The following is a 26,691-nucleotide window of genomic DNA, read 5'->3' on the forward strand; positions in this document are numbered from 1 at the left end:
CTCAGATCCTCAGTGCAGATCCTCAGTCAGTGTACCTCCATTGACTTCAATACACCATTCCAGTTTACACAAGCTGAGAAACTGACCCGCTGTATTTACTTCTATTAAATGTATGTTAAGCTGACTGCAATCTAACACTGACTTCTATTTAACAATTCCACTCACCCACTAGGGTGGGGCTGTGACTCCTCTTCATTACAAACTGAAAAACTGATCAGTTCTGAGATGAATATTTCTTTTTTTTTTCCCAACACACCTTTCTGAATATTCTGATGAAACACATACTTTGGGATACATACATGACAGATATCTGGGGCAGGAGTTAGTTTATCTTTTTACAAGGCACAGCAGATTCTCTATTTGGAAATAGATATTAAAGTAAAGGGTAAAGGTAAATTTGCCAGGGATCCAATCAAACAGGCACAAACTCAGAAGAAATCTGATCTACAGACAGGCTGAATTTGTTCATTTTCACTGAGGCAAATTAATGTCAACTATATTGTCAAATATAGCTGGTCATGGAAAAAATTTCCACCAAAAAATTTCACCAAAATAGCTGAAAATTTAGACTTTTTGTCAAAAACAAACAAAACAAACAAACAAAAAAACCACCTGGAAACCAATGGTGAATTTTCAATAAGCTCTACTTGAAAAAGCAAGTAAACTATTATTTATAGATAGAAACAAGTGTGCTGTCTTTCCAACATTCTGACCATTCAAGAAAACCCATTCACACAAGAAAACCCTTCTTATCAATGCAGAAAAAAAAAACCTGGACTTTCAGACTCTTCTGTTAGGAACCTTATAACACACATGCTTTTTCAATCACTTGTAAGAATTTCTCTCTTATTTTCTGCATAGCTAGCTCTTTCCCATGTTCACATGCAAAGACACACGTAAGAGGCCCCTATCTTCTTGCAAGAGCTGATAGAAGTCATTGCTTTCTTTTCAAATAAGGAAACCCACAGATTCTTCTCTGCGTTTTACAAGATCTTGCTGGACCAGAATCTGGAATTATTCTTGCAAACTCTCATAAACCTAAGAGAAAAAGATACCTGAAACAATCAAGCACACAAAATATCCCATTTTACTTCAGAATCCAATATCAAGCACAGCCACAGTATTTAAAGCTTCACAATCAATTTTGTTGATTATTTTGAAAATGTAGCAATTTTCATTAAAATCATCTTTCTGTAAATTTAGCTTTAAAATTTTAATTTAAAAAATGTTTACAGTGCAATGAAAGTACACTGGAGTGATATTTTCATTTCTTTTTTGACACTACAGAGATAATAAATTCACTATCTATATAAAGAATGTATTTTTATTCACATTTCAAATTTTTATACCAAGCATTCAAAAATACATAAGCAGCAGCATCTAAATCATTTCTTAATTATTATTAGCATGTTGTTATAATTTTATTTATAATGGCATCTCATTGTGTTGTAGGAGCCTCCCAAAACCAGAAGAGTCCCAGTCCCTGAGCTGAAGAGTTTACAAACTAAGCTTCTAATCCTGCTATCAGACACAAGTCAATGGAGTGCCACAAAAATAGTAGAACCCAGAATCAGAACCAGTTGTAGATATGACGTAGTGAGATGAGAAGACAAGGAGGAGAGTTTAGGGGACAAAAACTAGAGGAACCATCAGTTAGATAACATGATTACTTCACAAAATGATGGAGTAAGGAAGAGGATTTTAGTTTGTTACCATTCTTTTAACTTTTATGTAGAGTAAGAAGGATCTATATACTACTCACTAGATACCCCTGAAATTTACAGAAAGCAAACAGGAGCAGACAATTCAAACAGACAAAGTAACAGTATTTAAGAAAACTACCTATTTACACAGCATGGTTGAGTTGCGAAGGCTTGTGTCTCAGTGGCATATGGTACCTCACAAGTTTCCAGAATTTAGAGTTGGATGCATGTGGGCATTCTTGGTGCTTCTCTTTCCATTTTATGGTACCTTGCTGCTTGATGATGTGCCTGAGGGATTCTTGCAAGCCCTCATAGTTCCCAATTGTCTCCATTTCAAGGAGGATCACCTTTATGTTGTTCTGAATGAGGGCACTGTATAAGGCAATCTGGTGTTCATAACCAAATTCCTCATACTGAATTAGCTGAGGTGTTAGAATGATGATCAGTCTCCTGCTCTTCTGTATTCTCATTTCAAATGCATTGGCTTCATCTAATAATGTGCAAAAAATAAATAAATCACAAGATGCGAGATTTCTTTTACGGACTCCGCTGTGTCCAGACCTCTCCGCTCAAGGTATATTTTCATTGAAAATAACCTTTGTCTCACATTAATCTGAATTAGTCTCTCATTATGAATAGAAGCTGAAAAGCACACAGTAATCAAGGGTTTTATTTCGAATGCTCTCCTTATCTGAAACCTTCATACACTGAGGATTCTTAACTATTGGTGCCCACTATTTACAGTGCATTTCTAATTTTGGTGCTTTACATAGTTTTGAAAACCTAAGGTCAAATTCAATGGAGAACTGAGAATTATATCAGAGGTTCTCAAACTGATTCCCATGGAGAACTGGCTGGCTATATGCAGCTCTGAACTGCATATAGCCAGCCTCTCATGTATTTCTTTTTGGGAATGCCGACATATGGTACAGTCAGATCAATAGGCTCTCACTCCTTTGCTACTTACTCCTGGGATTCTGGGAATGATACAAGGATGTTGCAGCATTGGATATGTGATCCTGATCATACCAGTCATTTCTATGCAGAACTCTTCACTATCTATGGGAAATTCTGTTTAAAAATAGATGGAACAATATGATCCAGTTTTATGAAGAAAGAAAAAAAATGGTAAATGATCCTGTACACACACATAGAGCCATACTTTGCTCCTAATCTGTGTGTGCAGTTTTCTGTATGTGCAATTTCAGTAGAAGTTGTGTACAGAGTTCAAGGATATGGTGTGGCCTTTTGTGAATATTATCAGAATTGGGTTGACAAAATGAACACAGACAAATCCATATTAGTGCAAGAAGCATGCTGTCTAGTCTACAAACATACGCAAATCCTAAGGCACACATGCAATAGCTGTATTTTTTATTAACAAAATCACAGCTAAACTAGGTGTCATACTACTGTAGATCTGAGAGTTGAAATTTCATTTTGGGACATAGGATTTGTCAAACCCGATTTGATCATCGATTCACAAAGTCCAGGATCCTGCTATTATCAGAGATCAATATTTGACATTTCACAGGAAGACAATATCCTCCTATCATCGGCTGGTGTCATCCACATGTGCCCTCAGCTGGCCAAATATGGACCTACTGGTCCAGTCATGACTATGCTTCTCTTCAAGTTCTCTTCAATTACTGCACAGAAACCTTTTTTCTGTTAAATAACCCCACTGCTGATTTATTTATTAACATTAGAGATAACTCAATCCATCATCTTTAAAGCAGACCTTTGTTCTCTCCTACTTCTCCACACCTGGTTCTTCAGCCACTCAATTACCTTTTCTGGGATGCAGTCCTCAGTTTCCTTCCCAACAGTCAACTGAAAATAATGTTCTCTAATCACAGGAGAGGTGTGCTCTTTTTTTGTTTTGCTTTTTCCTATTTGAATCTCTGCCCTCTCTGGGCCTACCTTCTTTCCTGAAGGGTTTTCAAACAGCTTCCCACTGTTCTTTTTCTGGCCCCTTCTAGAAGTTCATCTTTCCATACAGCCTTTTAAAAGGGGCCAGACACCCTATGGCACTCCCTATGCATTTGACCAATTATCAACAGTATACTGACTTGGATAAATAATTTCTTCACCATCCCTACAGAAAATGCCTTATAGAGTGAGATTTTATTGCCCTTATTTTATCAACCATATCTGTCTAAGATTAACAGCCAACAATTATCCAATCCTTGTTATAAATCTAGTCATGGCATTTGACTTTTCCTATGCAGCTGTATTTCAATGATAGAGAGTGCCAATGATGAAGGGACGGAAATCAACTGGAGTCTTAACTCAAAGTTTTCCGAAGACTAGTGATTACATCAGTCCTTTATTACATGGCCAATGAGTATTTGATTAGTGATTTATAGCCAGATCCTGCTACCCTACTCATGCAAGTTATCCCTCGGGGAACATCAGTGTGCATACAATTATGAGAAAGAGCAGCAGGATTGAATCCTAAACTGTTAGTCTGTGCTTTTTCCCTTTTCAGTTTCTTGTAAAGCTGCTCACATTGGGCTTAGCTGTGGCTTTGCCACAAGTCCTGAGTCTGCTTGTGAGGCAGTGCGTAGATACACTGTCCCACAAGCAGACCATGAACCAGATTGTGCCTTTGGGTACATCTACACTAGAACTGGTGGTATAATTTCTGGTTTGGCTGACAAACCTGCACAAGCTGTGATTGATCTAGAGTGCTAAAAATAGAAGTGTAGCTGCTGTGGCATAAGCACCAGGACAGGTTAGCCAACTCAAGTATAATCCCATCCGAGACCCCAGGTTTGCACTCTAGGCAGCTCATCCTGCCGCCTATGCAGCAATGGCTACACTGCTATTTTTAGCACACGAGCGCAATCAGAACTAGTGAGAGTATGTCTGCCCAAACTGGAAATTATACCTCTAGCTCCAATGTAGACACAACTAAAATAAAGTCAAAATCTAGTTCATGGTTCCCCGTTTCTTCAGAAAGGTGATAAATAATTTGTGCCTCTAATCTGCAGATTACAGTCCCTGGCACACCAGCCAGCAAAAGCTACATCCTCTGGCTCTGCCCATGTGCTTGTCACCCACTTGTTCAGAGGGAGAGTAGCAGCTCCACAGAGGCTACTCTCACACACTGCTGCCCACAAAGTGAGTAACCTGCACAAGAGCATAAAGAGACTCCTTACGCCCCAGGGTGGGCTAATAGCTAGGATCACAATCCGCCCCCAAACCACAAGTCATTCACTGCAAAATAGCTTTTGATCCTTACCTTCCCCCGGCAACATGTCTCGCCCAAAAATACACAGTTTATATCCGTGTTTATTTTCTAGAACATCTGGCAAAATCTGGTGAACAAAATATTCCACAAAATTAGCTTCATTAGTGCGATTTTTGGGATAGATAACATATGCATCGTATATCTTCCCATCTGCAAGTTGAAACAAGGGGAAAGCACATTGCTGTTAGTGTGGATGAAAAGTGGTTATTTCAAGAGTTAGAAAAGAAAAATTAATCTTTGGAAATAGATTTAATTAGACCTTTCTGTTAAGCAGAAGCCTGTAAATCAACATATGGGTATTTGTAAACTAAAGAATATCGTTGACGTTTTACCATTATGCATTGTCATGATTTGGGATCCAGTCCTGCAAACACTGAAGCACATGTGGAAATTTACAGCACTAAGGACTGTCTCCCTAAGTTCAATGATCCAGACTGGTCATATAGTAAGAATTAAACAAACCAACACATGTCAGCATGAAGCCAATATAATTTTCAGCATTTGTTCCTTCGGTGGCATCATAAACCAGTAACATCCTTTGACATGCTGGGAGCAGACAGTACATTTCTGCTTGTGGAAATTACCCCTCACTCCCATGATACCTCCATGTATCTGTGTGAAGGTCCTGTTCACTCAAGATATGGCGTTGTAATCACAGGCAAGGCCTAGTTCAAATTCTCATTGTTTCTATTATGCCCTTCATCTCCTTCAAACATCTCTCCCTTCATCTCCTTCTCCCCTCTAATCTTAACCATGTTTGGTTTGTTGCCATCTCCTCAATCTGACATCTACTTCCTTTCCTGGACTAGTCTTTCCTCCTTTGACTTCCTCCTAAACAGGGACTCTGTTTCCTCCATTTTCTTTTTCCATTTTAAGTCTCCCAACTGTAAATGTACTAATGAACTCTGTATGGTGCTTTGGGATATAAAGGAAGGTGCCATGCAAAAGAAAAGTGAATTCCCTTAAGTAAAATAAAGTTCGGTAGAAAAGAAGGAGCATGCAATAAATGAAGATTTGCCAGAATTAACTCAGTGCATATTAACAGGTTGGTTTTACACTAATTTTCATTATGTTTTGCTATAGAGCAGCAATGCCTATATCCTGAAGTTCTTCACTTACATTACCTGTTAAATAAAAAGTGCCTTCTCAAAAGAACCTTTTAAAAAACAGTTACCTGTCTATTTTTTATGTATATATTTTTGCTTTGATTTATAAAAAGCTGTTCTTCTATTAACAGGTGCCCATTGTATGCTCTGGGCACTCTTACAACAATTAATATTGATAGCCTTATATATCATATTTGCAAATTTGCACTGTCCCTCTAGAGTATCAAACAAGAATTTTCTTTGGGTTGAAGTGATTTTTTGCATAATACATTAATAGCACTTACACAAAGCCCATGAGAAGAAAGGACTTTACACAGGGACTGCAGATGGTTAGGGATCCTATCTAGATGAAACTGACCTCGAGGTTAGTATTTGTACGTCAAAATATACACACACACACCCATACTAAACTTAGAAAACAGCCTTCATATTTTATAAAGGGCCTGGTTCTCCACTGCCTTGCCAATTAGGTGGCCATTCACACTTGTGCAAAGTGATTATGCAACACTGCAAGATCAGAATGTTACCACTTTACCCTTATGTTGCCTGGGTATAAATGACTTCACAAGGGGTAACAGAGTGGAGAATCAGTGCATGGATGCAATAAACAGTTATGTAATTAAGTCATTTCAGAACAATATACACTTCCCCACCCCCCCCCCCGCATCTTTTGCATAATTCTTACTCACCATCCTGGGTTTTGTAGGGTTTAAATATCCCCCGACACAGTAGGACAATATCAGTTTGGAAAAACTGGTAAAGTATGAGCAAGAGGGCTATTATAACTAACAAAACAAGAATCCCTATCGTTGTGTAGGTGCTGTGATTATCTCCTGCCAAGAAAAAGAAAAAAGATAGTATTAACATTAAAGATGCTAATAGCTGGGCCCCGTCTTCTGGCTCTCACACACACCCCAGATAGGATCTTAAGGAGTAAAGGATTAAAAGAACCTCCCCCAGTGAGCAGTAGTTGATGGGTCCACAAGACCCCACCTTCAGCTCCATTCATGGAGGTTATGTCAGGGAATGTGTGGTGGGGGTGTTACAGTCACTGCATTGAGGGGACTCCCTGCACTGGCCTGCCTTCCATACGTCATTTCAGGCTGGGTGAGGTTTATAGGTTATCTCCAAGGTATAAAGCAGCTACCATACTAAGAAGGCCCACAACATTTGCCCTTTCCCATCAGAGGTGAGGTCAGGGGGTGGGGTGATTGTAGCTGCTGTGCAGAGAGGACCTCACCATCAGCCCCACCCCCATCAGGTGACATCAGGGGACATGGGGTGGGGAGTGTGGGATGAGGAGACAGCAGCTGTGCTAAGAGAGATCCTGCCTTAGATTAATGTATTTTTTGCTATATCTCCCCTCAATACAAGCAGAATAACAATGCTGAACTACATCTAGCCAGGGGTTCTCAAACTTCATTGCACCTTGACCCCCTTCTGACAACAAAAATTACTATACAACCCCGGAGGGGGACCGAATCCTGAGCCTGCCTGAGCCTCACCGTCCTGGGTGAGGAGGAAACCAAAGCCAAAGCCCAAAGGCTTCAGCCCCAGGCAGGGGGCCTGTAACCTGAGCCGCACCACCCAGGACTGAAGCCCTCGGGGTTTGGCTTCAGCCCCAGGCCCCAGCAAGTCCAACGCCCATGCTGGAGACCCCATTAAAAAGGAGTCGGGTTGCCAACCCTCCAGGATTGTCCTGGAGTCTCCAGGAATTAAAGATTAATCTTTAATTAAAGATAATGTCGTGTGATGAAACCTTCAGGAATTCATCCAATCAAAGTTGGCAACCCTAAAATGCGGTCACGATCCAGTGTGGGGTCCCCACCCACAGTTTGAGAAACACTGATCTATACATTAGCAGTTACTCCTGTGACACAAAATGAGGCAGAAGGAAAATTTCTCTCACATCACAGTGTCTATTTTGTTCACGTGTATTAGCCACTGTATGTGAAGCTGTTGAAATAGCTGAAAACATATCTACCACTAACTTTTCAGTTGCCGCTGAGAGTGCTCAGCACTTCTGCAAATCAGACCTCAAGGTCTGAAGTCAAGTACCCAGAAAACAAGGAACACACACTTAATGACCAGCCGTGAAAGGTTCGGTTTACGTGACTTGCCTAATGTCACATAGGAACTTTGTGGCAGAATTAACTAAGACACACTCCTTTTTCCTCCTGCAGTCCCCTGCCTCATTCACTGCACACCTTCCAAAATCTGCAAGAATTGAGGCAGGGGTCTCACAAACAACAGTCTTCTTTACTAGATAGAGTAGGTCCAACCTGTGCACTGAAAGAGGCAGGGGTCCTATAGAAAAAACAGTATGTGATCATGTAATTAAAGACTATTTAATAATACACCTGAACAAGGGGCTGGATTAAGGCTGTGCAGGCAACCTTAATTCTGGCATTTCCTAACTTTTGAGTGCTCGACTTTGCAACCTTAATAACGTTACTTTAACGATTTTCCTGCTCTCAGTTCAGTAAGAGGCTGCTAAAGACAATCTGCCGCCCTGGCAAAATTTCAGTGTGCTGCTGCCCTCCTTGTGAGCATAGGGCTGCAGATTTGGGCCAGCTGCCCTTCTGTCATGATAGAAGGGCAACTGAGCCAAATTTCAGTGAGTGACACTCTGCCCTGAAGCATGGGGTTGCAAGCCACTCAAATTTGGCCCAGCCATGCCTCTGGCATGACAGAGGGGTGGCCAAACTAAATCTGCCACCCTAGGCAGCTGCCCAGTTTGCCTATAGCTAGAGCAGCCCCTAAGTTCAGGTGCCTGGATCCAGCCCTGGCCAAGCCGCAGAAGGCTACAGCTTCAATTGAAGGGAAAGTTCTGCTCAGTCCAATGCTCAAGTATGCCCAGTATGGACTGAATCTGTGAGGAATTTAGCTGCAAAGCTCTAGCAAGTCTCTACTGAGCATATGCAAACTGCAATTTTTTCTAAGGCTTATAACTTGGTCAAATTTGGGAAGATTGTCACAGGAACAGCAAAAGGCACATCATCCCTGACACAAAGGCCACCATATGCCAAATTTCAGTTTCTTGCTCCAAAGCATGGGGCATTAGAACTTCTCAAAGAAAAGGTCACCAAAATTTTCAGCATGGTCAAAACCATGTATTTTCTCCTAACCTCATTTTCGGAAATGGAAAAACCATTTGGGCTGAAATTCCCCCTCACCCTGCAAATCAGCCAGGGGGAGAAACTTGGCATGAAATTTCAGCCTAAATGGTTAACGAGTGACAGTTATAAGCCAGTGAAATGGGAAGCACTGAGCTCCGTTAATAATAGGCAGCACTACCTGACTCACTTATAACACATCTAACTATTGAACTATTGACTCTGAGATCTTTTTCCCCCACATTCATATCCCAGGGCTTTTTAGGAGTTTTCACATTTAAGTATCAAATAATTTGCTTTTCTTAATTGTCATAGAACATTACTGTATTTATCTGTGCATTACCATAGTATATGTAATAGTACCATTACTTAGAGAGGGAGTATTGCAAATACCACAATACATTTAATCACTGTGAGAGGTAAACGTCAAGATTTTAAAGGCATCCACTGTTTGTTTCTTTTTGTCATTTTAAACCTTAGAATGCTAACCCTCTTTCATGAAAATCAAGTTCACTCACAAATTAAAAAAAACAAAAACAATTATTTGTTTAAATTCTATAAACAAAAACTATTTTCTTGCTTTCTCTTTCATGAGCCTATGCCCTTGTGTTACATTTTAAGCTATAGCCAAGGCAAATTTAAGTAAAGCATCTTAGCCTTCTCCAAGGACATTGGGCCATAACTTAGGATCAAAGTCTTTCCAATCTTAGTTAGGCAGCATTCTGATTGCACTGAAAAAGGAGTGCTAGCTCAGTAAAGATTGAAGATTTAGCCCTTGGTATACAAGTTTCCAGCACAGATATATTTCTACCAAAATAATAAAATAATAACACAGACAGATATTGTTAAACCATTTTCTAGTTCCAAATATTTTAAAATAGTTTCCAATGTGATTTATGATCCACCATTTTTCATTAAGACAAACATTCACTGGCTAATTTACATCACTGTCAAGTTTTATTTGTACTTAAATCTAACATCATCTTCATGCAGCAAATTGACTATATTGTATCTCGCCAGTACTAAGTACCTGATTCTTCAAAAAGCTTTGCACAGGCAGAGCACCACAGCAATCAATGGGGCTCCATGTGGGCACAGGGATCCATCCACCTGGCACCCTTTGGAGGACTGAGGCTTAGGGATTCGCTTTCACCCCACCCAGACTAATGTACATTTTAAAAAATGATGGAAGAAACACTGTCATTTCCCAAGGCACAGTTACATTTATAATGTGTTTTTGTAGAGCAAATCTAGCCCCCTGCTTCATGGAGCAGAACTGGATGTACCTCATCTGCATGTCATGGAGTCCTGGCTCTATGGCAGTGCATGGGGGTGGTAGGCAGGAGAAAAATATAGGTAGGCTTTTCCATCCTAACTGCCGCCCAGGGATTTGGCGGGATCGTGAGAATAAATATCTGACACAGACTGATACAGCGATTAGGCTGACATAGCCTTCCTGGAGCAGCTCCACAGCCTGGGGCAGAGTTGGTAGGCCGCTGGATCTGGATTTGGCTCTGAATTAATTAGCTAAAAGGAAACATTTGAAATGGAAGAGCTTGTTTTATTCTGATTTACAGTTTCATGGTTTCTTCAGAAGAACGTGAGCCAGAGAGAGACAATGCACTAAGAGGCCAGTTAGAGCAGGGAGGCAACATAAAAGCATGAGCTCTTGAGAAAAAAACATTCAAAAGCCAGAAAAATAAAGAGGCTGAAAATACGCCATCCCTTGTCCCAATAGGGCTGGGATTTAGAGAAATCTGATATGGATGCTACACTCCTGATTTTGATTTTAGGATTCCTCCTGGGTACAAGGGACATGAAGCAATCAGGCATCCAATGGCAACAATCCTTCTCATTAGTCAACAATACATAAAGATATAATATAAACAATATTATATACACATATAAAGACTGTTCTGCCCTGAGATCTAAATGTCTAAAAGACAGCTAATAAAAAAAAATGGGCCCTATCATCCCAGTTCAGCAAATACAGGAGCCTTATAAGGAGCTGTTGACATCTGTATTTGTGCTGGATACACAAGAACTGTTAAAAAGGTCATAAACTTCCTGTGTTTATGAAGTTTATATGCATCAGACAGAAATCTCCACATTGGGCTTCCTGGAACTATGGGTTCAATTCTCAACAGGGCTGATTCAGCCCCTTGTCTTTCTGGGAGAGATAAACTGAGTTCCGTGCAATTTCTGGGCAGGGTACTTGTGAAGACCTTGTACAAGGCGATTCAGGTGTTTCTGGTTACTGAATTATTACTTTACTTCATCCTCCTAAAAACAGCACATTATTAGCTTTTTGTTGTTGTTGGGCTTTTTTAAGTAACAGCTAAAAGCTGTGGGAACATGGCATTGCTGGCTCTTTACAAAACAACACTTGGAGACAGGAGGCAATAAGAAGACAGAACAGGGGACTGGAGAGGGACAGCATGTTAGAAACCAGCCAGAAGATATTTTATAGTGGCTTTTGCCTCAAAATTAGAAAGAGATCCAAGTAGCAAAGTTTGGATCCATGTCTGCAATTCACATCCAAATCTATCTTCCAGAGATAAACCTGAGTGCCAGATTCAGTCCTGAACTTTCCCAAGAATTTGAGAAAAAATGAATCTGGTGTTCTGGAAGTAGGCCCACCTCCACTCAGCATGATTTTTGTGTCTAGAGAAGTAAATATTTTCTATAGCAGAAAGTGCACAGAGGAAAAGATTTTTTTCCCCACATTATGGGCCTATCTGTGAATGAGGATGAGAAGACACCAGATCAAGATGAAGGGAGAAATGGAAGATATCACTGAGGACTGTCTATGAAGGTAGAGCCAGAAATGTCCAGGGTGGAACATCTCTGAATGGGCGTGAGGGACAGAGAGATGCCAGAGGCACCCAGTCTGTGAAGAGAAAGGGCAGAATTAAGAGGTATTCAGGCACCCAGTCAGTGAATAGGAAGAGATACTGAGATTGGCCTAACTGGGGAAGAGGAGCAGGAAAAGGGGATTAAGAGATGTGAGGAATAACCTGCCATTGTAGGTGCTCAGAGACCAACACTCCATAAACAGACATTTTGACCAGATAAAACATGTCTGTAAATTGACCTCAGAGGAAATCAGAGATGGCTTGTCTTGGAATGGGGAGAACATAAGAACGGCCACACTGGGTCAGAACAATGGTCTGTCTAGCCCAATATCCTGTCTTCTGACAGTGGCCAATGCCAGATGCTTCAAAGGGAACGAACAAAACAGTCAAGGACTGAGTGATCCAACCCCTGTCATCCACTCCCAGCTTCTGACAGTCAGATACTGCCAGAGGGAATCCTGAGGATGTGGTGATCGCCCTCTCTGGGACAAAGGAGAGGAAGATGGGAGCATCTGGAGGCAGTGCAGCAGCCTGTTGTTCCTGTGAAAAGGGGTCAGGAGACATCAGGAATGTCTTTTCCATGACCTGGGCTTGAGAGAGGAGGAATCAGAAGATATCAGGAACAAACCGTGAATGTGGAGTATGGGATAGACTTGGTGTTTGTATTAGGAGTGTTTGGGCCTGCTGATTGCATGAGAAAGGAGTCTTCTGTTTGTGGGGAAAAGGAAGTAGGAGAAAGTAGGAGAGAGTGGGATGGAGGAAGGGAGCAATATTCACGTGGGAGAAAGAACAGTGTGTATGGGGTGGATTAGAGATAGTGATGGAAGGGGACGGCTAGCTTGGGAGGAAGAGTCACTCAGAGGAGTAGTAGTGGTAGAAGATACAGTGTACATTGGAAGATCCACACCACATAAGTAGAGGCAGATGGTGGTGAAGGCGCGGCGGGGGTGGAAAGGGGTAAGAGGCAGAGAGGTGGTTGAAGGGACTCTTGAGATTCCCAGGAGCTCCTCATTAAAATTCTGGTACTAAAGTGGAAGGACTGTATGAGCAATTTCCCTGCCACTGAAAGAGTTCACCCCCTTCTGGATACTTCCAAATCATCCCACATAGAGCTGACTGCATGGTTTTATGTATGTAATGTTGTTGTAGCTGTGTTGGTCCCAGGATATTAGAGACAAGATGGGTGGGGTAATATGTTTTACTGGACCAATTTCTGTGTAAGTTCAAAAGATTGTCTCTCACACCAACAGAAGTTGGTCACCTTGTCTCTCTTTACATGATTTTATGATATTTGTAATACTATTATGTATAGCATCAGCAGTATGCAAGGATCTTTGGTGACATAAGACGTGTCTGAAAGGCTGATGTATTACCTTTGGAAGGCACTGGGTTGCACCGTGCCCCAGTCACTAAACAAACTAAAAAGGAAAAATCTTTGGGACAGACACCCCAGACCCTCCTACAGATCTTCACATATACTTCAAATCTACATACATTGTGTATATTCCGAGGGAAGGAAATGCAAACATTTCCACTGAAATGAACTTAATCTAAGCATGTTTGCCAAGAGGTGTCACCTCCTTCCTTGGCAGTGATAATGAGAAAGCACTTCTGTTTTACCTGGGGGGAGGAGTGAGGAGGAGGGGCTGGAAGAATAGATTTCCCAATCCCTCCTCACTCCTGCTTGTGAGCACAACCCTCACCCCTTTGTCACCCTTCCACCCGCTGATACAAATTAAGAGGGACATTGTATTTAAGGATAGTCTTGTAGTTAAGGCAATTGACTGGGACCCAGGAGATCTGGGCTCAATTCCAGCTCTGCCACAGACTTCCTGTGTGACTTTGGGCAAGTCATTTAATCCCTCTATACCTCAGTTCTCCTTTTGTAAAATAGCACTTCTTTCCATCTTGACTGTAAGTTCTCTGAGGCAGGGACAGTCTCTATGTGTTTGTACAGCACCTAGCACAATGAGGCTCTAATCCTCCATGGAACCTCTCAGGACTCCTGTGATACAAATAAAAATAATGGGGGCTCCTTGTGAAAATGTTGGAGGCACGTCACTGGCAGAAGGGGACTGAGCGGAAGAGCCTTTAACAATGGGGTAGCAGAGGGCACTGGGAGGCCTGCACTGTGTTGTGGACAGTGGAAGAAAATGGTGAAGGAGGATGATATTGGATTTGTTTAAAAGTATGCCTGTTTCAGAAAAAAACAACAAGGGAGACATTTTACATGACTTTTATTGCACGGTTATTGCCATGCTAGGAAGGAGGGGAGGCAGCTACAGCAGAGGATAAGCACTCCTGGAGATGGTACCAGCAGTCAAGAATGACAGAAGTAGGGATCTTGGCATTAGCAGCAATAGACAGAGGGGGACAGACATCACACACACTGGCAGCAGCAAAGTGGGCACATTCAAGAGCCCTTCGTAAACTATTATTGATGACCTATGGATAAAAACAAAATAGGATTTGTCTACAGCAAGGACCACATACTTAATGATTACATTGCCCAGAATTCAGAGAGACAAAAATTGTTCTTACAGTGAAAGTCAGATACACAGCTAGTCATTGTTTCCGTCATCCAGTTGTATATGAACCACAACAAGAGACATATATTACCATACCTATGACTAGCAACATTACTGCAGGGGCTGCCACACTGGCTTTACTTTCCTTTGATTGAAGGTACACACCCACAAGAGGTCAATTCAGTCCATAGCTTAGGAGTGAATTCCTCACTGACGCTGAGCTCACACACAGCAGCATCTCTGAGTAACACTTCCTACCATCTCTGGATGGCTAGGAGATTCCATCCCATCCTGATGAACGATGGCCTTGCCTCAGTTATACAAGGCTTCATCACCGTATGTCTTGGACTACTGCAATGCAATATATCTGAGGATGAAGCCATCAGCCCTTTGGAAACGCCAGTGACGGTGAAGTACATCCCCTCAGCAACACGGGATACTGTGAGCATATCAAACCCGTTCTTTATGCTGCTTCCCAGAGATTATCAAGTCAAGGCCAAGGTCCGATCTCCAAGGCACTCAGTGCCCTGCGCTTAGCATATCTAAGGGTGTGTCTACACTGCACTCTTCTTCTGGTGCGGTGTAGTGTACATACACGCATAGTCCCCAGAGCACAGGTATAAATAGCAGTGTAGATGGTGAGGCACAGCTTAGGTGAGTAAAGACAGACCTGAAGGCTGTGGGTATGAACCTGAATGCATACCCTACACAGCTGTCTACTTCCTCAACCCATGCCTCCCCATCTACACTGCTATTTTTAGCTGTGTAGTGCCCACGGCCTCCCCACTTCTGGAGCCCTTCTCCAACCCAGGAAAATACTCCAGCAGTGGGTATGGGGTCCAGCAGTGGAGAAAGGCTCCAGCAGTTCCATGCCACAAGGAAAGACTCCAGGCAGCAGGGAAAATCTCTGACAGTGCCCCACTGCCAGAGCCTTTGCCCCACCACAGGGAAAAACTCCGGCAGCGGAGAAAGGCTCTGGCGGGGGGAGGTGCCTCACTGCAGTGAAAGGTTCTTGTAGTGCGGAGCTGCGAAAGGCTTTTCCTGCTGCCTCCCCTCTACCAGAGCCTTTCACTGACATATGTAGCTACACGCCATAGTGTGGATATGGTGTGCTATTCAATGCGATGTGCAGCTACGCATACTCTAAATGTCGCCGCCAGTGATGTGTAATGTAGATGTAACCTGAAAGACCACCCAAAGCTCTGGAATGGAGACCATAATTAAAAGCTCTGCTCCTCAGGCACAATGGAACTTTCTGTTATAAAAGTTTCAAGCTCATCAAGTTCAGGACATAGAACTTTCCTAGGAGCTGGTCTGAGACTGGGGAACAAACTCCCCCAGGAGCGAAGGACCATCCCAAACTTCACGGTCGTCTGCTCCAAGTGCATGGTGCACTTTTTCAACCTGCCTTCTCTCACATACACGTTGAGCAGCCTGTACATGAAAAAAACAATCACCCCCAAAGTAACACCCTACCAAAACAAACCACTGCGCACACAATTCTCCCTTGGGGAGAGAATGCGAGTCACATTGCTTACTTCACTTCTGGAAGGTGCGCAGTGATGAGGGTGACATAAGAACCTGACTAGAAGAGCATAGAGGGAAAGGGCAGTCCTTTGACTCTACAAGAACTGGCAGCTCAACCTTCAACTTCTTTTTTTAAGATCTTAAAGATTTTGTGTTTCCTGACTTTGTCCTGCACTAGCAGCAATAGTTTCTTTTCAAAAAGCGATAAAAAGAGTAGTTGAACACTGCTGATAAGAGAAACGGAGACTCGTGTCAGAGCTATGCCGCCCACTGATCTGTGACTCAGATCTAGATCCTGGGGTCCTTCTGTGGTGCATGGCAGGCTGCACGGGGCTGTTGTGCTAAGCACATGGGCAAGTGGTTGCTTTGCATAGATTCAAGGCAGGTTAATTTCGCCACAAGGAAGCAGTGATTTGGCAGCGACATGCTCATGAACACAGAATTGGATCCCCTGCATGTCATTTTGAACCTCTCATTTACACTATACATGCAACACTCCACACTTACACTGAGCAGCATCCTATCCCTCAGAGCAGTGGTTGTCAACCAGGGGTCCGGGGCCCTCTGTGGGGACCACAAGCAGGTTTCAGGGGGTCCACCAAGCAGGGACAGTGTTAGGCTCGCTAGGGTCCAGGGCAGAAAGCCAAAGCCCCACAGCATGGGGCTGAAGCCTGGGGCCCTGAGCCCCACCACCCAGGGCTGACGCAAAGCCTGAGCAAAGTAGCTTCGTGGGAGGCCCTGTGGCATGGGGCCCCAGGCAATTACCCTGCTTGCTACCCCCTAATGCTGGCCCCGGCTTTTATATGCAGAAAAGCAGTTATTGTGGCATAAATAGGCCTTGGGAGTTTTTATAGTATGTTGCGGGGGGGGGCTCAGAAAGAAAAGGTTGAGAACCCCTACCTCAGAACACTAAACTCTGAGGGTGAAATCCTGACCCTAGCAAAGTCAATGGGAATTTTGCCAGGATTTTATCCTAAAGTTTCAAGATCAGATCTCCACAAGTCCACCAACAAAACTCTCCATATTATAGCATGTGAATATATAGTTGTATAGTATATATACGTTGTACAGTTTGACCATGTCGGGTGGCAGTGGGAGGGATGGTACTTTTTTATTTTACTTGTGCCAACTGAAACAAACAACCACATGTTTCTGATTCTTCAAACTGTATGAAAATTGAAAGGTACCTTACCCTTACAAGGCACTTTGAGCTGTAATGTCACCGTGAGCTTTACATGTTCTATTTCATTTAGTGCTACACATGTGAAATTCGACAGAAAATCCTCTTCCTTTACTTCCTCAATATTTAAAATGGACTCTCCATAGTATTCCCAATCACGTCCCATAAAACTAGTAGAGAAAGTTGTTACTGTTAGTTGTTAATGGATAGACACAGCTTGCAAAATATGAAAATTATTTCACATGATGCTGTGCTTACAATTGACGGTCTTCACGAAACCTTGAAGTATCGAGATCTTCAGCTTTGATTTCATTAACCTCCCACGTAACAACGGCTATATTTTGCTTCCCAATCCCCAGAAGGGCTCTACAGCTAATGTCCACAGGAGAACCTAAACAAAAGTCAGTGGGAATTTTGTAAATAATCCTTGACACAAGCAAAATTCCAAAATAAGAGTTGTACTGACTTGCACCAAATAATGGAAGAATTAAAACTGATTTAATTATATCTGTGCAAGTTTGTGTTGGCAAGGCTGAAAATAAGGTTAACAAATCTTACACTTCATGGCATAAACTGGTAATGTGCAAGGGAGAGAGAGGAATTCTAACATTCCTGCAAATAGGGAATTATAGATTCATTATAGCAAAGAGTTTAGAATATTTTATTTCTTTAAGTAAATTAAAGTGCTTGCAAAAGGTCTGTCTGATGTCCTGGAAAGGTGGACAGAACCACCTCGAACTAAAGGTCCATCCCCTTAATCAAGGGAGCAGCCACAGGAACTGGGATCAACTAAATCCAGGGGACAAATAATAGCGGGGTGGGGGAGCAGGAATAGGAGTGTAGATCATAGGTTTAAAACAAGGGAACCAAATGGGGACACTGAGCAGAGAACCCAGACAGAACCCGCTGCTCTGCACAAAAGGTGCTAAACTGACAACCTGGGAAAATGAAATCCTTTAGCACAGAAGGCAACGCAATCTATCCTCACACTCTGCCCTGTGCACCCAAACTATGATTAGGAAGCAATATGTCTAGTAGTGAGATGAGAGCTCAGTTTACATGATCTTTCCTTGGCCTCTCTCCTGAGAATGGCCCCAAGAGTGTTAATTAATGCCCAAATAACCCACTAAATGGAAATAACTTTCTGTCACTATGGAAGTCTAGTAACCTCAAGGTGAAGAATTCTATCAATAATATTGGTATCAATCCCGAGTTAGGCAACCCACAGCAGAACGTCATTTAAAAATTATTAAGATAAGAAGTTGATACATACCACACTCCACTTTTATTACAGCATTGTCTGTTGGATATTGAATTCGGGGAGGTATAGGGGAAGGGCATACTGAAATTAAGGTAAAAGGAAAGCAAGTGTTAGACAGCCTTACCACATTATCATTCTAGTTTGCCATGCTAACCTTTTAGCACTTCAGAGGCAGAAATGCAAGCTAACACCAGAACACCAGTGGTCCATATATTTACTAGAATTATCTGATTTTACTCCCAAGACAACATCCTTTGGAAAATCTGCATATTTGTATAAAATGCAAAGGTTGTTTATTAATTTGTGTTGCATTTTTACATCAATACTCATAAACAAGGGGAAAGAAGAAAGAGTATCTTTCTAAAGCATGTTGCTTTAGCTAGTTGGTGGAGAAGAAAAATTAGTTATGCACTATCATGTTTTCTCACCTGTTTACATCGCTCTTTAGTAACATTTAAATCTTTTTTAAAGACAGGATGGGGAATTCCCTCAGGCAGTTGAGCAAGGGACCATTGCCCATCACTTCAGCTTGGTAGATTCCTTTTCCTTGACCTTTTAGCAGTGATGGCACTTGTCCTTTGGGGTAGTTGGCAATTCAGGTATCCAGGAATAATGCTACTGACATATTTATAGGTCCACATTTTCCAGTGTGCAGGCACAACCTGTGTACAGCTGCATATCCCTGACTCCAGCTTTCACAGAGTTTAAGGCCAAAGATCATCTAGCCCAGGGGTGGCCAACCTGAGCCTGAGAAGGAGCCAGAATTTACCAATGTACATTGCTAAAGAGCCACAGTAATAGGTCAGCAGCCCCACCACCCTATCAGCTTCCCCTACCTTCTCACTCTCAGAGCCTCCTGCCCACTGGCAGTCCCGCCAATCAATGCCTCCCCCTCCCTCCCCACACTTCCCAATCAGCTGTTTTGTGGTGTGCAGGAGGCTTTGGGGGGGAGGGAGACGGGGCGGGAAGGGGTGCAATGGGGGCAGGGCCTGTGGCAGAGCCAGGAGTTGAGCAGTGAGCACCCCCCAGCACATTGGAAAGTTGGTGCCTGTAGCTCCAGCCGCGGAGTCGGTGCCTATACAAGGAGCCGCATGTTAACTTCTGAAGAGCCGCATGTGGCTCCGGAGCCACAGGTTGGCCATGCCGATCTAGTCTGACCTCCTGTATATCACAGGCCACCAACGCCACCCAGCCACCCCTACACCAAGCCCAACAACCAGAATTAAATCAGCACACTAAGCCCTCAAGCAGTGGTTTAGCTACAATGATGCATGTGGTGCAGTCGTGCTAGGGCCCTTAAGGTTGTGGGGGCCCATTACCTTAGGCACCATTGTAGTTATGCCACAGTCTACACATAGGCAGATTAGGCAGCTGACTACCAGCTGGTGGGGACTCTGAGGAGTAGTAAGCAGCCCCCAGCTGGGTCACTCGAGAAGCATTCCCACCTCCTCCCCATGGGCTCCCCATCCCCAGTGTGGGTAAGATTGCAGCTGTGGCCATGGCTCAGATGCTGAGCAGCTTGGAGCTAATCCTGGTGGCACTGCGAGCACTGCTGAAGCTTCACATTGCACCCTGTCCACACCTGCTGCTCAGTGCCCATCCCCCATAGGGCCTGCTGCCCTGGCAGAGGCCACAGTGGTGGCTACTTCAACAGTGAGAAGCTCAACCGGGAAGGTATGGGAGAGCAGACTGGAGGTTGCTGGGGGCCAGGCAGAGGGTGCAGGCTGGGATGGGAGCGGGGTGTGGAGGTTCCCACTGTGGATGAGCTGAGCAGGTCCAGGGGAAGGGTTTCAGGGGATTGGGCACCCCTGCCTCAGGGGGTGGAGGCTGAGGAGGCTGGGGAAGAGATTTCAGGGGGGAGATGAGGAGCGAGCCCTGATCAGAATTAATCGGTTTTCACTGTTAGAATGTGTGTTTCTCCTAACTAGGCTAAATTCACTGGTGCACTCCAGCTCCTGTGCAACATTTTGACAATGGAAAACCATCGTCAACCTGGTTTGATCAGCCAGCTAAACTGGGTTTCTGGAGCAGCCCGAAAGTAGCTGAAGCATACCAGTAAATCTTGCCCCATCTGGGATAGGATCAAACCTTATCTGACTAGTGAGTGTATCTTAGAAGTCCATAGAAGATGTTACAGATATTGGTGGAAGATAACTTTTTATCTAGGTCAGGTAACATTTTTATTGTATGGAAACAGCTATACCTTAAGGGCCTTACTTAGACAGTAATGGAAAATGGAGTAGGAATCGTGAACTTTGAAAAGTGCTGAAGAGGCAGTTGTTGTTACACTAGGCTTTGGTTTTCTAACTGAATGGCAGCATGGATCCTGGTGTTTGGTTTCTGGGACGCAGAGACCACATTTTCAGGAGTGGTCTGGAAATTGGTGATAACACTTACTTGCATTTAATGCACAGCTGTGTGACTGGCAAATGCAAAGCAAATGCTCTTCGTGTGCAAATTGCCAAGTGTTTCCTTGGCAAAATTGTGGGTGAAGGATTTGGGGCTTAATTCCCCATTGCATTCCTCCCCTTTGATAGAAGCATAATAACTCCATTCCTTTAGTTCCAGTAGAGGTGCACCAGCTTGAATCTGGAGTAACACAATATTGACTAAAGCTCTTGGGCTTTTTGACTAACTGCATGCCTGCTCTGGGTGTGGTTTGTTAGTTTAAATTTTGGCATATCAAAACTGAGTTATGTGTGGTTTATGTTGATACAATATGTGTATTTATTACTAATGTGGGAAGTCTCAGAATTGTTCTTGCACAGATCTTCCATTAGCCTCTATTTACTGGTAAAATGTTAGGTTTAAAATATGGGTGCTGTATCTTACGGTGACATCACACACAAGAACTACCAACATGAGATCATCTCTGCAGGGCTCCTGCACTATAAAATTTAGCACTGTACTACAAGTAAAAACTCTGTACAAATATGTAAATAAAGTGTAGATAGCTTGCAAAAATGTGTAGACATAGTCTGCATATTGTGTTTGTGTATTCATGGATAAGTTGGATATGTTTTGATTTTCCAAGAAGATAAAAGTAAGCAAAATTTTAGATTTCAGAATTAGGAAGGGGTCCCTAATCTATTCTTGCACCGGGACCATCTGGGGCCTTGCTACCCCCTAAAGGATTGTGGGTATGTAGTGAATGTACCTGGAATGGTCCCTCAGAATAGGTGCTAACTACTTATGCTAAACAATCTGTTCCACCTTGCATTTTGCTGAAGCTGGGAGTACCTTTCCCAGACCTGAAGAAGAGCTCTGTGTGGCTCAAAAGCTGGTCTCTCTCACCAACAGAAGTTGGTCCAATAAAATATATTACCTTACCTACCTCGACTCTCTAAATGATTGTGTGTCATAATCAGAAAACACGAGGGACTGAGGTGCACCAGTGCAGTTGCAGGGAGTTAGTTAAGTGAGATATGCCCGATGATCATTGCAAGTGAACCAGGCCTGGTACTGAAGAAACAATCTGCCCATTTGTGCTGCCATGCTGACCTGGGGGGAAATTCTTTCAGACCCTACATATAACAATCAGTTAGACCTTGAGCATGTGAGCAAGACCCACCAGCCAAGCACCTGAGAGAGGAGAGAATGCTTGGTACCATCTCAGAGCACCTGTCCTCCCTCTCCAGTGTCCCACCCTCAGCTGTGGCCATCTCTTATGCTTCAGAGGAAGAAGGAAAAAAAAATCACGCCACATTCCAATGAGGATCAAAACCAAAACAAATTCAAAACCTCAAATGTGGCTGCAAAATGGAATTGTTGTCCAGTCAGCTCTGTCCTTGACCATGGTCACAACACTGGGCCCCCTTGATAAGACAGCAATCAAAAGTGTACCCCAAATTCCACTCCTGTCTCATGAGAGGCCCATACACTTTCAAAATAATGAAGTCTCATGCATCTACTAAATTCAAAACACATCAACAAAACTCAAAACGTTTCCCTCTGTTCATATTCATCACCTCAATCTTGTCTGAGTTGTCTGTCATATACTCACCAAACAGCAAAGGGGACAGAATGGAACCTTGTGGCACTCCACTGAGGGAACCAAGGAAGCAAGTTCTTGCCTCCAGAAACGAGCACAGCCAGAATAGCCCCAAGAACAGCAACTTTATCATCACATCCAACAGCCAATGTTGTCAGAGGCTGCTGCTGGGAGATTTAATGTGGTCAGAAAGCACAGTTCAGGGCCAAGGCAGTGTTGGAAGGCAAAGAGATTATTATGAGATGGAGCCCAACCTGGCTCTGTATCTCAACTTTCTCCACCCACAAAAATCTGTTGTAAGCAGCTGGTCACAAGCTTCATCATCAAGAACCTTTTTCTCTTTAATGATACACACAAAATTCACTTTGTTGTAGCAAGGCAGGTAGTGATCCTTATCTTATTAAGCTGCAATATGACCATCTTACCTTTAACTATAAAGGGTCTTGTCGCTGATACATTATATACATTTGCATTGTGTGTGTAGGTAAAATGGCAAGTATAATGTCCTTCGTCAGTTTTTTGGGGATGTTTAATAAAAAGATACTTCTCTCCCATTAAATATTTTTCACGTGGTCCTTGGAGAGCTTTGCAGTCCTGAAAAATAAGACACTTTCATCACATGGCTGTACATAACTTGGAATAATAATCTGATTTTCATTGATGTTGTTAGTGTTTTTATTTACCTTATACCACTTGACAATAGTAGCATTCTCATAATTGTCAATCGTAGGGCAAACAATTCTTCCAGAAGTTAACGTTCCGGTATCATTTGGATAACGTATCTGACTTGGGAAACAAATTCCTTGCTTGTGTGGATACACCATCACACTCACAGTGTACTGTTTCTTATAATTATAACTTAAAAAAATAAAAATAAAAACCGATCAGACACAGAGGGCTGTGGAATATTTCTAGGGATTAGCTAGAAATAACCTACAATTTCTACTGAATATTATTTTTGCTTTATACGTATGCACGTGATACTGTATTTCTCTTGCAGTTAAAAGATGTGGGGGAAATGACCACATAAAAATAGCAATTGGCATATAAAAGTTTCAGGGATTCAGATGGATACCATGAAAATAAGTGAGATTATACAGATTGGGATTATAACTATCCATCTAACTAAAACAGACATCTGTGCTTATTATAGCCTTAAAACTTGCATTTTTCAGTGTTCTGCTTACTAGCATGTAACACAAGTGTAGTTTCCTGAGTCCTCTTTTGATGTTGGCAGAAACCAAAGAAATCGCCCAGAGGAATGTATCCGTCCACCCTCTTCTGCAGGAATGAGCTGGTTAGTTTGTGTGTGATACCATCTAACGGTCCTATTTTGACAGTCTTGGGGACACTTTACAACCAAAGCTTCGTCTTCCATTGCATGAACTGGAAAAGAAGAAAATAAAAAGTTCCCAATCCTGGCTGGAGAAAAAATACATGGCAAAACTATGGGTAAAATCCTAGCCCCATTAAAGTCAATAGGAGTTTAGACACTGACTTCAAAGGGGCCAGAATTTCACCCTGTGAGTATCCGATATTTTACACATTTTTAATCGGAAAATGCAATAAAATTTCAGAAGGAGTCATGCTGTTGTACGATCATTAATGCATCATATCTTGAGACACTCTTCATGGAACAGTATGCTGAGGTATAATTTAGACCGGGTCTACACTCAAAACTGTACCTGTTTGACTAATTTTAAACCGAGTTAGTTAAACTGGTGCAACTTGGAGAGGGAGCCACTCCTATATCAATTTATACCTGGCTTATGTTAGTTGCACCAGGTGGAAACTAAGCTGTTATAAACCAGGTTTAAGGTGATATAAGAGTAACCACACAGGGGGTTGCATCGGTTTAACTAAATCAGTTTTAAGTTGAATTAATGCAGTTTTCAGGTGTGGACTAGCTTTTAGTACATAAGTGCAAATCCAAAGTGACATACTCTTCTCATTAACATATGAGTAGACAATATACCCATTGCTACAAATGCTTCACTTCAAGTTCAGATTGCATTTGTTAGTGCAACATGTTTCCTGTGAGCTAGAAAAAGGAATTTAGGCTGGATTTGGTATGAAACTAAATTACCAGAGCACATTATAGTGGACAATAGGATTGCTTTATGGTTTTAGTTAATTGATTAGCAGCTCCATGAAGTAACAAACATATAAGGACACTGATTCTTACTCTCATAGTTAAACTATGGAACACTGGCAACAGCAGACTTTCTGGAGTCAGCACAGGGGTTAATTTAGTCCTATTCAATTTTTAATTCCTTCTAAATTTTTCTTTTCATGAATGATGCAATAAGTTATTTATAGAACTAATAAGCACTACGTGAGACAGAGGGAAGTCCAGAATTATACCAGAATCAAATAGTCAAAAGTAAGGTCAGGAATTGTTCATCGGAAAATTCAGTGAAATTGAAAATTTTTGTGGCAATATATTGGTTTTCAGGTTAAAATCCCTGCTCTGCCTGATTCAGAGCAGGGACTTAAACCTGTGGGGCAATCAGCTGGTTTGCGGTGTTCAGGAGGCAGGGGAGGGAGGGGAGAGGAGCAAGGACACGGTGTAAAGGGGAAGGAGGTGGGGGGGAGAAGAGGTGGGTTAAGGGTGGGGGCTTGGGGGGAAGGGGTAGAGTGGGGGGGGTGAGGGTTGAGCCCCCGCCCCTGGTGCTTGCACAGTAGGGGAAGCTGCCGTTGCTGCTGCGCACCGTGCTTCTCCTAGCCTACGGCACCTTCAGCCTCCTTGCCTGCCTCATTGTCTGCAGTGCCCGTGGGCTGTGCCTGTGTGGGGTAAGGCGGGGGCACCTCCCATTGCTTCATACTCAGCAATGATGATTGTAGTATTAAATTGTTTCTTTAAAATTGTTTAAAACTTATACCTGTATTAAATTGCTTGTTAAAAATTGTTTAAAATGTATATACTGCCTTTTGTCTGGCAAAAAAAAATTTCCCTGGAACCTAACCCCCCTCCCCCGTTTACATTAATTCTTATGGGGAAATTGGATTCGCTTAACACCTTTTCACTTGAAGTCGCATTTTTCAGGAACATAACTACAACGTTAAGTGAGGAGTTACTGTATTATCATCTAGGTGCCTGTAAATACCACATAGGCAGGAGGTTTTAAAGGGAAACGTTTATACAGGGACCAGTAGAGGAAGGAAGATTGTATACACACCCCATCAGGGATACATGCCAAAAATGCAGAATGTTCTGGAAGTTCCAGGAAAGTAGGAGAATAAGAAAAAGAAACCAGAAGGACAGGAGAGGGGATACCAGAATCTGGTGGAGAGGTGAAAAGAGGGGGAAATAGTGGGAGTGAGTAGAGGAGAAATTGGGGAAGCAGGATAAAATGAGAAGTTAAGGAAAACAAATGGAGAAATTGAGACAGGAAATTGGGGAAAGACACTGCACCCAATTTTCAAACTAGAGTGGAGACTTCAACATTTGAATGCTCAGACTGGGCATAAAATGGTCATGAATAAATGTAGGAGAAAGGTTATAAATAGGTTTGGAAGGATTAGCTTTTTATTGGTAAGTATCAGTGAATGTTGATCTCACCATATACACACAAACCAGCAAAAACTACTTCCATCAATAACAATTGAATTTTACAAAGTACGAAAAATGCTGCTTGAGAGTTTGATTTAAAGATGTTTACTTTGTATACATTCAGATGTGATGTTGAAAATTTGTATTTTAACAGTTAAAAGCTTTAACTTTTTGAAGCTTAACATCTGCTGTCATTAAACAATTATGTGACCCCCACATAATTTCTCACAAATGTTAAAATTTAAATTGATAAAGATTGAAAAAATGCTTAAAAATGAACACTGAAATATCTGTCAAAAAAAATTTAAATCAAATTCTGCCAAGCCTAGTTATAAAGGAGACTAGGGACTTGATCTAAACCCATTGAAGTCAAGGCAGCTTATCTTGGTGCAACTTTAAGCAGAATTTAGCTTTTAAATAAATTGAATTCATTTGTAAATTGGGATTGATATGTAAACCTACACATATGGAAACCTATAATCGGAAATGTGTTTTATATAGCTGCTTTCATATTCACACTGTCCGAATCAACATGCAATTCAGTGAGTTAGATAGGAGAGATATGTAAGGTCTAAATAATATGACACTGGTAGATGGTGGCTGTAGAGATGTCAA

The 26,691-nt window shown here is 42.3% G+C and overlaps 1 protein-coding gene across 2 annotated transcripts in view; it reads right to left on the reverse strand.

Annotated features, from left to right (window-relative positions):
* Positions 1-704: 704 nt before the first annotated feature.
* The window catches only part of IL1RL1 (interleukin 1 receptor like 1), a 41,704-nt gene continuing 15,717 nt past the window's right edge, over positions 705-26,691 (reverse strand). The window contains exons 3-12 of one of the 2 annotated variants that reach the window (XM_074945184.1): positions 23,711-23,909; positions 23,207-23,381; positions 22,949-23,117; positions 18,545-18,613; positions 17,530-17,662; positions 17,284-17,441; positions 6,755-6,898; positions 4,951-5,109; positions 1,843-2,193; positions 705-1,055 (exon numbers count right to left, since the gene is read on the reverse strand). In XM_074945184.1, the coding sequence (XP_074801285.1) occupies positions 1,847-2,193; positions 4,951-5,109; positions 6,755-6,898; positions 17,284-17,441; positions 17,530-17,662; positions 18,545-18,613; positions 22,949-23,117; positions 23,207-23,381; positions 23,711-23,909 (1,553 nt within the window). In that variant the 3' untranslated portion in view covers positions 705-1,055; positions 1,843-1,846. Of the gene's footprint in view, positions 1,056-1,619; positions 2,194-4,950; positions 5,110-6,754; positions 6,899-17,283; positions 17,442-17,529; positions 17,663-18,544; positions 18,614-22,948; positions 23,118-23,206; positions 23,382-23,710; positions 23,910-26,691 lie in introns of those variants that run through there. The other variant, XM_074945173.1, reaches the window with a different exon arrangement.

Source organism: Natator depressus, chromosome 1 (assembly GCF_965152275.1).
Source record: "Natator depressus isolate rNatDep1 chromosome 1, rNatDep2.hap1, whole genome shotgun sequence".
NCBI classification, from domain to species: Eukaryota; Metazoa; Chordata; order Testudines; family Cheloniidae; genus Natator; species Natator depressus.